A 12,834-nucleotide genomic window follows, 5' to 3' on the forward strand; every position below is an offset into this window, starting at 1 on the left:
ACATTCTTTTAGAATTATCTCGTTACTTACTTTGTCCATCAGAATTTTCCCGCATATTATGTGCATGAATCTCATGTTAATTGCGTTAATTTTACTTTTATCATTTTCTTGATAAGTCCATGTCTCGCTACCGTATTGTACTATATAATATGATACAAAATTTCTAATAATATAATTAAGAATTTTTAAGTTGCAGTGGCCTTTTTTTCAGTTGAATCCAGAGAAATTAATTCGGTGAATTTTAGTTAAGTTTTCTTTGAATTTACTAGGATTCGATTTAATTTTTATTTTGAATTGGCTGATTTTTAAATTAAAATATATGCCTAAATATAAAGTAATTCAAAATATTATTATTAATCATCACTATTCTCATATGAACTGCATGATAGAACCGAGTGGGTCACGCTTACCACGCAAGGGATATGACTTAATGGTATAATAATAAATTAAAATAAATAATAAAATAGTTACATCGGCTTTCATACAATTTTATTTTCAATTTAATTTTGATTTTAATTTTAATCAGCTTTCAGTAATCTGTAATATTTATTTATTGCAATTTTATATCTTAATAAGATGGTTTCGAAAGAAAAACTGAAATTCTAAGACTTACTGATTTTTTTCATTTTCGACACTGATTCTTTTTTCAGATGTTATAATTTAAAATTCGCCAACTTGTTTAATTTTGAAAGTTTATAGTTTAAACTTATGTTTAAACTTATGTTTAATTCGTAGATATTCTTTAAAATAATGTAATTTTGAATATTTTTTTCAATAGTTAAATTTCTAAGATTTGCACTTGAAAACTCTGAAATTTTAAAGCTGTATAAATATAAATTCTTAAATATTGAAGATCAAAAGTGAAATTTTCAATTCAAAATTGATGAAATTTCAAATTTGAACCATCAAAATTACAGCATTTTTAATTTTAAAACTTGGAGCTTGCATACATTTTAATTGTATCTAAATTAAAAAAAAAGAACTCGTAAATTTTAAAGATCTATAAATGAATACAACAGTACTAGATAACTAACGGTTTTACGAAAATGGGTTTGTTGCATAACAAATTCTTAAAAAATCAAATACACATTATGATGAATAAATATGTTCGAATTCTTATTTTTTAATACAGCAATAAGAAATTTAATTGGAATTTTAGTTCAAATTATAGCATAGCATTTTATTGTAGTGACAATTTTTTGCTTTTCTTTACGATATTCTTTTAAATTCTTATCATGCGATACCACCACAATAAATGTTGATTTTCTTGGAACAGATTAATTTGTCAACATGAAATATTTGTTATTCTCATTTATCTTCCCTATATCTCGAGTTTTCAATTCTAAATCTTCCAACTGTAAGAAATTTAGAATATAAAGCATCTAAATGATAAAAATGTTAATTATTAGATTCCTCAAAATTGCAGAATTTTTAATAAGGCTTTGATACTTTTTAATTATAAATTTGCAAAATTTAAAACTCATCAATTTTAAATATTTTAAATTAAAAATTCTACAATTTGAAGATTTACAATTAAAAACTTTTTAATTTCTTAGATATATAAATACAAATTCATAAATGTGGATGATTCTGAAGACCAAAATTCAAGTGATCGATTATAAATCCTTGAAATTGAAGCAATTTTTAATGTAAATCATCAAATTAACAATATGTTAAATCGAAGAAATTTCGCATGTAAAGCGGCAAAATTACATAATTTTTAATTGCAAAACTTAAAAATTGCATAATTTTTCATTGTAAATTTACAAAACTAAAAACGCTTTAATTTTAATGATATAAAATTCAAAGTTCTATAGTTTTGTAGAGTTAGAATTGAAAAATCTAAGATAAGATTTATGAATAAAAATCTTAAGTTTTGATGATTTTACAGATCAAAAGGTCATTTTAAATATGTATAAATAAAAATTCTTTGAAGATCAAAAGTCAAATTTTCAATTTTAAATCTTCCAAATTAAAGTAATTCTGAATTTAAACCACCATAATTCTAGAATTTTAAACCGTAAAACTCGCAACTTGCACAAATTATAATTGTGAATTTTAAAAATTGATTTCAAATGTAAATTATCATTTCAAAGAATTTTCATTTGTTAAACCTGTAACTTGCATACAAATTTTCAATGCAACTTTTTAAATTTGAAAACTCTTCAATTTTTAAAATGAATTAATAGAAATCCGCGAATTAGGATGACCTTGAAGATTAAATGTCAAGTGAAAGGTTCAAATGTAAATAACTAAAATTAAAGCATTGTAAAATTGTAAAACTTAAAACCTGCATTATTTTGATTCTAATTTTATAATTTAAAAACTTTTAAATCTTAAAGATGTGTAAATAATAATTCTTTGAAGATCAAAAGTAAAATTTTTAATTCAAAATCTTTCAAACTAAAGTAATTTCAAATATAAAGCATCAGAATGATAAAAATTTTTATTTTAACACTCACAGCTTGCAAAATGTTTAATTGTAAAGTTTTTAAATTAAAAACACTTTAATTTTAAAGATGTAATAAATACTAATTTATTTTTAAATTTGGATGATTTTGAAGATCAGAAGTCAAGCTTTTATTTATAATTCTTCCAAGTTGAAGAAATTTAAGATGTAAATCATTAAATTTATAGAATTTTAATTTGTAAAACTTAAAAATTGCATAATTTTTAATTGTAAATTTTGGGTATTAGAAATTCTTTAACTTCAACTATTTACAATATAAAATTGCGCAATTTTGAAACGATACCATTGCAAATTCTTCAATTTAAATTTCTGATTATTTGCCATTGAAGACTCTTCCAAAGGTAATGTGTATAACAGAAGCGTTTGAAATTTTGAATGAATTTTTTGGAATAGTTCAATTTTGAAAATTAAAAATGGTTGAATTTTGAAAACTAAAAATTATTAAATTTTGAAGCTTTAAGGCCATGTGTTAAAAATTTGAGGTAATAAATAAGAAGCACTAAGAAAGGTGGGCCTGGCCTTAAATTTTAATAATGATAAAAAAAGCAAAAAAAATTATTTTCAAGAAAAAATTATTAATGATTAAAAAAATGTAGAACCAGGCCCACCTTTCTTCGTGCTTCTTATTTAGTATTCCAAATTTTCAATTTGATGTGGCACTTCATGTGTAAATAAGTTAGGAAATTTAAAAAATCGGTAAGGTAGGAATCTGGTCACGTGACCCACTCATCACATGGCCTTAAGGGCATGTGGTACTTAAAAAATTACAGATTTTACCAGTTTTAGGTTCCCCCGGCTTTTTAGCCTAGAATAATAAATTATTTTTTTAAGTTTGGGAAATGATAGCATGTTGCTAACGCACACTTTTTTGTGGGTTAATTCGAAACAAATTTATTTTGCTAAATTTGATTAATTTGTGTGGCGCTAAGGAACTAATATCAATTCTATCAGTGCTAGATTCCCCCGGCTTTTTTTATACAATAATAAAGATTTTGTCTTCCAAATCCGGGGAATAATAGGGAACATGCTAACGGGTGTTCCCGCACACTTTTTTCAGGGTAAATTCCAAAAATTTTAATTTTGCTAATGATGTGTGTGTGTGTGTGTGTGTGTGTCACGATTCTCTCCCATAATTATTCTTAAGTGCTACCGACAAAATCGGTGCGACAGAAACCTACATTATCGGAAATACAGAGTTGAAAAACGATCCTAACCTCAAAATATTACGCACGCATACAATTTTTATTAAGCACAATACAATTTTTTTATTATCCCTCAACAAAGAGTGCAGGGACTTCTGTTATATTTTATAGCATCTCCGAATTCGGTTTAAATTTTTTTTAATTTTTGTGGAAGAAAACCCAGGGGAACTGTACCCGGTTGACCCTGTCCCCGAGCTTTTGGAAATTCTTCACTTGGAAAATTAAAAATCACAGCAATTATTTATTTTTTGGTAACTCTTCTAATTTTTAATTTCCAGAATTTCGTAGCCCTGGGCAGAAGACTTTAAAAGTTCGGTCCGGTGTCCGACCGTCCAGCCGTCCATCAGTCTTACTTTTTCCCATGGAGGGGATGTAATGGAAAGTTGGGGCAAATGGTGGGAGGCAAAATAGGAAAATTGAAGGAAAATTAGAGATGGTGAAGTAAGAGAAATAAGGGGTTATAGGGGAGGTAATGAGAGGGGGAGAACATATTGGAAGTAAGGGGTAATGAGTGGAGGGGAACTAGGGAAATGGGGGAAATTAGGAAGAAGAAGTAGGGACAATAGTTAGAAATAAGGTTGAGTGCGAGAGGAGAAGTGATTCCTGGGGAAGAGAAATAAGGGAAGATGAGACTTAGCTGGGGAAGAGAGAAGTGTAAAGTGGTGGAAGTATTCGTGGAGGTAGTTAGGGAGGGGGTGGCGAAGGGTGTAGTAAGAGAGAAAGTAGGGGAATGTACAGGGAGTAGGGGAGAAAAAGTATGCGACGAGGATGTTCAAATGACTTAATTATTGTCTTGACTTATAGAATACGAAATTTTTTTTTATGGGTGCTTCGGGATTTGAACCCAGGTCTACAGATTACCGATCTGGTGCTCCAACCCATAGTTATAGTTTTTAACTGCTAAACAAATTCCTCTATAGCTCCGCTGGGATTCGAATCCAAGTCTACAGATTGCTGTTCTGGTGCTCTGTCCTACTAAGCTATGCATGGTCTGAGCAGTGGGTTGGAGCACTAGTCCAGCAATCTGTAAACCAGAGTTCGTATCCCAGTGGAGAGAGGCATTTTTTTAGTTTTAACTAGTAGAACAAAAACCGTAATTCCATCGACAAAAAACTATTTCACTGCGCCAGTCGATAACATAACATCAAAACTAAATTATTATTATGAATTCTGTTTTGCAAAATTAAAATTTTTTTCTAAACTACAATAAATGATTTTTCTCTTTTGACTCACATCTGAGAATTGTACGCACTTTCCACTCGTCTTAAAGCAGCTTCACGATCTGAAAGTTGACTTTCAAGATTTGTTGCACATAAACTAAGTGTTCTTTCTGCATCCTTGCTGATTGTCAATTGTTCTTCTAATTTTTTTGCTTCTTCCACTTTCGTCTTCAATTCTCTAAAAATAAATATTTTAAAAAATATATCAATTGATTAGCATTTTATTTTACTATTTAAACCAAACTTTTACTTCGAAATATATAATTACATTGAAAACATCTGCGCCTTTTCTTCTGCACTCGCTCCTAAACCTGCCTGAGTAACCAATTTAAGTTTCATCTCTTCATTCTCTGACTCCGCCTTTTCAGCCCTCAGTTCACGCTCTGTTGCCAAAGCTTCACTCGCTGTTACCTAAATAAATGACACTCCATATTTAACAATTAAAATGACTTTTTCCATCTTCCAAAGTAAAAATATTAGTGATTTAATTTTAAAGACTTTTTTAAAAAGGCTAATTTTCGACCATTTCTTTTTTACATGTTATTATATTCAAAGGCTTTATAATTAGGAAAATAAACATACGGTGCTAAAATTGTCTGTCTGGTCCATTTGAGGTTTTATTTCATTTAAATAGTGCAATTTAATTAATTTTTAACTTAAGATGTAACTGAAAATAAGGCTTTAGTGCCCTGGATAAAATCGAATTAATAAAATTGCATAGTTAAAAAAATATGAAATTTAACTGGGGCAAGCAGACATGTCCCCATGTGTTTTAAATATTTTGTTTATTAATTGATTCCTAAATTGTTTATATTTTTAATGTTAGGAAATAAAAGTTTTCAAAAGTTTTGAGAGCTTCTGATTAAAAACTTGTAAATTTAAAACACTTTCAATTTCAAAATATTCATTTTTTAACGCTTTTGTTTTGAAATTATACACATTCAATTCCTTTTTATTCTATTTAAAAATTTTAGGGGTATGTGAGAGTCTGTCACGTGACTAATTAAATGTTATTTTTTTGGCGGCTTTATAATTTGAAAAATTAATACATTGTGCTGAAATTTTTTAAAATGGTTCTAAGTATACAATAACACGTCTTTCTAGCCCACTTGAGTTGTTATATTGTTTAAATAATGGAATTTTATTAATAATATTTTAGCCAGAGCATTAAAGCCCTGTTATCAATTGTATTTCAAGCTCAATGAAAGTCAACGACTTTCAATCCCTTCTAATAAGTGCCCCTCAATCCAAATTAATCCAAAATCAATCTGAAGATAACTTTTAATTATTTTCAATCCGCACAACTTTCAATCTTTTTCAATCCATCTCCCCAATCTGAATCAATCCGAACACACTTTTCAATCCATGACCCTATAAGCTTAATCAACCTGATCAAATTTCAATCTTTAATAAGTGCCCCCCAAAACCAAATGAATTCGAAAACAATCTGAAGATACCTTTTAATTATTTTTAATCCACAGAACTTTCAATCCTTTTCTATCCATCTTTAATAAGTTTCTCCAAACCAAATGATTCCGAAATCAATGCGAAATCAATCCGAAGATACCTTTCAATTATTTTTAATCCGCGCCCTCAATCCTTATTAATCCCAAATAAATCTGTACGACTTTCAATCTTTTTCAATCCGTCTCCCCAATCCGAATCGATTTGAACACACTTCAATCCGTGATCCTTTAATCTTAATTAATTAGGACGACTTTCAATCGTTTCTAATAAGTGCCCCCAATCCAAATGAATCCGAAAACAATGCCAAGATGCCTTTCAATAATTCTCAAACCGCGCCCCCAATCCTAATTAATCTAAAATCAATCCGAACGACTTTCAATCCTTTTCAATTCGTCTCCCCAATCCGAATCAATTTGAACACACTTTTTAATCGGTGACCCTATAATCTTAATCGGTCCGAACAACTTTCATTCCTTTCTAATAAGTGCCCCCAATCTAAATGAATTTGAAAACAATCTGAATATATCTTCGAATTATCTTCAATATACACCCCCAATCCTAATTAATAAGAAATCCACCGGAACAACTTTCAATCCTTTTCAATCCATCTCCCTAATCCGAATCAATCCGAATACACTTTTCAATCTGTGACACTATAATCTTAATCCGAAAGACTTTCAATCCTTTCTAATACATTGCATTCCCAAAAGAAAATTTCCCGTTATAGATGACAAGGTGGTTCAAGGGGGCGAGACACTCACGCTGCTAGGTCATCGGAACAACTCCACAACAACGCAGGAGTGTATTAAAAAAGCGGTTAATCTTGTTGTCTGCTTCAGTCATTTTCAGTCAGTGGAAAAAAACTTCGCAGGACATTTGCTTCAATTCGCTTTCAGTCACTCAGTCTTTAGGTTATGCGTTGCATAACCAGGTGTAACCATTTTCTTTTGCAGAATTTATTTTTTGACCAGGAAATTTAAAAACCGTTAGAAGAAAAATCGATCCAAGCTTTATTTAAACAGCTTTAAAAGAATCAGTTGAATTTTTATCTTCTTCAATTATGATACCATTCACTTTATAAGGTGTAATTCGAAAATCTTTTAATTTAAAAGTTTTCCATTTTCGATTTTTATTCTTAAGCTAACATTTTTAATTAAAAGAATTTCAAAATGCAGACTTGAAAACTTGAACAATTAAAAATTAAAAGCATTTAAAGTGGAGATTTTTTAATTAAAAACCTTTATCTTTTAACATTTACTACTTATTAAAATATTTAGAAGTTCAGAAAAAACTTCAAAAATTATTTTAATTTGGAAAAAAACAACTATGTTTTTTAAGATTTAGAAATAAAATTTTAAAGCTTTTCAAGAATCTTTTAACTATTTCAAATGAAAATAATTTAACTTCTAATTTACGAAGTGTTCAGTTAAAAAACTTTAATTTTTCAATTTTTAATGTTTCCAGCTTAAAATTGCTGAAATTTATAAAATTTTGAAGATCATTGATTGATTCTTTTTTTTGTAGAGCATTGAAAATGATAGCGTGGATTAATATTTTTTTATTTAAATCTGAATCTTTGAACTCTATAATTTATAACATTTTTAAATTCTAAATTTGCAGCTTATCTGTATGTTATTTAAAATTGTTGACTTGCAAAATCGTAGTACCTTCTTCCATTGTATACGTTTCTTATTTTATTCAGCATTTTAATACAAAATTTGTTAATTAAAAAATAAAAGAAATTATCGGAAATTTTTTTTTCTATCAAAATGGCCACCCTGATATATTTACGTACATACTTAAAAATCAGTACTTTAATCAAGTTTTATTTTCGAGCACAATCATTTTCAGGTTAATTATGACATTAGAAATCATAAATAGCCAAAACACAAAAAAAATTTCAAAGCGAATCTCTATCTCCCCAATCCAAATGACTATTATTTTTAGGTTCCAATTTTGGAATACAATTAGAAAAATATGAAACAGGAATATACTACAGTGTTCTTGAAATTCTTACATTTTTATTCACTTATGTATATAATATTATATATATATGATTATATTATATGATTCGAATATGATACAATCATATTGGCATCCTTGTTTTGAATTCAGATTATGTAGCATTCAGTCGGATTGCCATCTTATTTCGAATTCGGATTAAATCGAATATGAATCCTAAGTTCGACTTAGGACTCGTTCGGACAGGAATTTTTCATCCGGCTACGGATTAGATCGGAATGAAACTGTTTGGTTCAGATACAAATTCCGAAATGAAATTAATTCAAAAGGATAGCATTTTTTCTATGCGAAATAGTAAGAGGTGTCGATTTTAGACACAATTCTTTTACGGCTCGAGAGTAGATGTAGGTTCACCAATCGGGGTTAACGATTTGTTAGCAATCTATTGATTATCGATGTTCTAATAAATAAATAATAAAGACCTCAATAAAAAATTGTATAATTCAACAAATGCAGTTGATGTGAGGGATAAGCTGGTATTGATCCCTTGCTAGGTACAGAGTAGCTGTTATGTGACATTGAGTCATCAGCGAAAAGCAAGAGAGTGAATCACCCCTAAGCTATGCCCTCAGTACATTGACTTACCTACCATAATACATTGCTCCTTTCTCCCTCTATTCAGAGAAAACATCACGAAAATCAAACACTAACAAAGGCAAATTTATATTTACATTTTTCTATTGAAATTATTATGTTATTTATGGTTTAATGAGCAATTTTCATTAAAAATTCAAAAACTTCGTCAGGCCGATCCCGTGTGGGGGGGGGGGGAATAGTTTTATGACCATTTTTATATAGTGGATTTTTAAACTAAAAAAGATAAGCTTTCTTTCTACCGAAAATAAAATAGGTTAATTATCATTTCAAAAAATTAATTTCCAACCAAAAAAAAATAAAGTTTTGACCAAAGATAGGAATTTTCAACTAAGATTTTGAATCTTAAAGCAAAACAATAATTTTTTTGGTTCAAAATTCAAAAATAAAGTAGATTTAAAGTGGTTCAACTTTCAACAAAATAGATAAATTGTCAACTAAAATAATGAATATTAAACAAAAAATTTGATTTTTAACAAAGAAGTCCAAATGTCAACCATGTAGTTAAATTTTCGATAAAAAGAATACATTCCTAACAAAAAATATAATACATAGTTGATATTTCAGATTTCAAACAAAGAAAAGTTTTTTTTTTGTTTTAAATAGAAAACAATTGCATATAAACAAAAAAGACTAATTTTCAGCAAATGCTGATACCTTTAACAAAACAGATTAATTTTTAACCCAAAATTTGAATTTTTATGACCAATAGACTTCTTTGTTACAAAACAATTGAATTTTTAAACCAAAAATAGAAACTTTCAAAAAAAAGTTGAGTTTTAACTTAACAGTTGCATTTTAAACTAAAAACGAGCAATATCCAACCAAAAATAGAATAGTGGAATTTTTGGTTGCAAAAATTGATTTTCAACAAACCGAAATAGTATAACTTTCAACTAAGTAATTAAAATTTCAATCAAGAAGAATAATTTTCTATCAAAGAAGAAGAATTTATACGTTTATTTGGGAAAAATGTATCTCTCCCATGTCTCACGGAAAATCAAATCCAAAAATATTTTGGGTTTTATCAAAAACGATAATTGGGGGGTTCCAACTTCTTGCTTCAGGATATTTAATTTACTGTATTTCTCAAGAATATAACCTGATCTTAGACATTCAAAGCGCCGTATTTCAAAAACGATGCATCACCAGAAAAAAACTTTTTTATTGTTTTTGAAGGGTTTTTCCTGCTTTAGAATTTTTAAATCCTTTGGGCCGTAAAACAATTTTTTTGGATTGAAAAAGAGCAAGAACTGATTTTTTGCAACTTTGGCGCCCTCTGTTTTGAGCATTTTTTGATGCAGTGCAGTGACAGCATGATTAAATTTGTAGAAGATATTGTCCTTTACAAGTTTTGTTTAAAATATTTTTCTCTTCGGCCTACCATTCTCACGGAAAATAAAATCTAAAAACTTTTTGAGTTTTTTCAAAACCCCCATGTCTCACGAAACATTTATAAAAAAAATAGCTTCTGTCATTTTTCCCACAAAAATGACACATTTACTATACTACTGATCCTTAGCCTTTTCTGAACTCTTAGTCATGAAATTTAAGGGTAGAAGGGTGTAAGGATCCTTTTTCCTCAGTTTTCATTATTTTGGCAATCGTAAGGGTGGAAGGTGAATCACCGATTTCCTCGAACCACCTACAAATCCACGCGCAGAGAAGAAACCACCCCTTTGCGAAGCTAACATCAACGCTAGGATAAGTCACACTCCAAGGATCAATTTTAACGTTAAGTCACTTTTCAAGCTTTGCCAACTGGTGAGCAAGCAAAACCGGGTCAAACTCGTTAGAAGAATTTTAGATCGTATCAAAATCGATCGAACTAGTTTCGTATAATTTAAGTAGGAGCCTTTCAGAGCCTTTTTTGCTTTTCCCTGTAAAAAGACAGAGATCGTATATAACTGAATAATTTTGAATCTTCATCATAGAAAGCGATAAAGAAAACTTATCCCCTTCTATCTATTTGTCAATTTGGATTGACGCCTATCTTTTTGGAAACTGTCTTTCCCAACTCATTCTATCCTTCATCCATCTACGTGAATCTTTTACTATCTCTCTGTCAATATAAATTTTCGTCAGTCTTTTTCAATCCCCTCTTTGCTAACTCATCCTATCATATGTCTAACCAATTCTATCTTTTTCTATATCTTGTAATTATAAATTCCCGTATATCCTTTTCAATCTTCTCTTCTTTATCTCATCCTATCCTACGTGTATCAACGTCTATTTTTTTGAATTCCCTTTTCTCTATCTCATCCTCTCCTTCATCTATCCACGTCAGTCTTTTACTATCTCTCGGTGAATCTAAATTTCCGTCTAACCTTTTCAAGCCCCTCGTTTCAATCTATTCCTATCCTTTTTTCTATCCATGCCAATATTGCCTCATCTCACTGATAATCTAAATTCTCGTCTATCTTTTTCAATCTCCTTTTCTCTATCTTATCGTATCGTACATCTATCATTGTCTATCTTTTTCCAACTTTTTGTCAATCTAAATTCACTTTCATCATTTCAATCGCCCTTTTTCTATCTTACCATATCCTTTATCTATCCGTTTCAATATATTTTTATATCTCGTTCAATATAAATTTCAGTCTATCTTTTTTAATCTCCTCTTCTCTATTTCATCGTATCCAACATCTATCAACGTCTTTCTTTTTCTATCTCTTTGTCAATCTAAATTCCCGTCTATCTTTTTCAATCTTCTCTTCACTATCGCACCCTTCCTTCATTTATCCACGTAAATCTTTTAATATCCCTCTAATCTATTTGGTTAAAAATTCCCGTTTTTTAAATTAAATTTTCATATTCCTAATATAAAGTTTATTTGTTTAAAATTGTTCTTTTTGAGTAGAAAATTAGTCTGTTTTGTTGAAAATGTAACCATTTAATTACTTTGGTAGAAAATTCAGTATTTTTAAATTTAAAATTCAACAATTTGTTTTAGAAATTAACTCTTTTTGTTGAGGTTAAAAAACTATTTTGCAGACAGTTCGACTTTTTAGCTTCAAAATCAACATCTCCACGTCAATCTTTTCACTAGCTCTCTGTGAATCTAAATTCCCGCATATCTTTTTGAACCCCCCCCCCCCCCATTTCTATCTTATCTTATTCCTTACTTAGTATTTCCATCTCTTTGTAAATCTAAATTCACTTTGATCTTTTTCAATCTCCCCCTTTCTTTGTTATCCTATCCTTTACCTGCCGTTTATCTTATTTTATCCTTTATTTATCATTCGCTACATATCTAGTATTTTTTGGGTTTCTTAGCCCCGAGAGAAAAACTTATAGTATCAGTGGGGTGTCCGTTCATCCGCCGTACTCTTTTCCTAAAAGGTTAAGTGAGGGGAAATGAGAAGAGAAGCTGTATTTAAAGTGATGGGAAATTAGGAGAGGAGAATTGAAGGGGAATGACGAGAAGGGAGGGAGAATGTCAAGTACATAAAATGAGAGGATGAGTGATGGTGAAGTAGCGGAAGTGAAGGGGAAGTAAGGGGAGGAAAATTAGGGGATATGAAAGGAGAGCTACTAGGTTAAATAAATTGGATGAGAGGTAAGGAAGTAGGGCAAGTGAGGGGAAATGAGGGGAAAGGAGGGGAAAGGAAGTAGGGGTAATGTCTGGAAATGGAGGGCAAGTAGATGAAATAATTGGAGGTGTCGAAGAATAATGATAGGAAGTAAGGACTGGTGAAGTAAGAAGAGGGGGAATTGCATGAGGAAGTTGGGGGAGGAAGGGAAAGTGATTGATGAAGTGAGGGGAGGGGAAGGAAGGAAGAGGGGAAAGCAGGAGAACGTACAGTCCGTCAAGTTAAAGCGTGGGTGGCTTTACTCGCAGTCGGTAAGGTGTATCGAC

The 12,834-nt window shown here is 30.0% G+C and overlaps 1 protein-coding gene across 1 annotated transcript in view; it reads right to left on the reverse strand.

The window, feature by feature from the left end:
* Positions 1-12,834, reverse strand: part of LOC117179110 (nuclear mitotic apparatus protein 1-like) — a 22,780-nt gene that overhangs the window by 5,357 nt on the left and 4,589 nt on the right. Inside the window, exons 4-5 of the mRNA XM_033370781.1 lie at positions 5,161-5,303; positions 4,906-5,070 (exon numbers count right to left, since the gene is read on the reverse strand). Coding sequence (XP_033226672.1) covers positions 4,906-5,070; positions 5,161-5,303 — 308 coding nt within the window. The remainder of the gene's footprint in view (positions 1-4,905; positions 5,071-5,160; positions 5,304-12,834) is intronic.

This window comes from Belonocnema kinseyi, chromosome 8, assembly GCF_010883055.1.
Source record: "Belonocnema kinseyi isolate 2016_QV_RU_SX_M_011 chromosome 8, B_treatae_v1, whole genome shotgun sequence".
In the NCBI taxonomy this organism is placed as follows: domain Eukaryota; kingdom Metazoa; phylum Arthropoda; class Insecta; order Hymenoptera; family Cynipidae; genus Belonocnema; species Belonocnema kinseyi.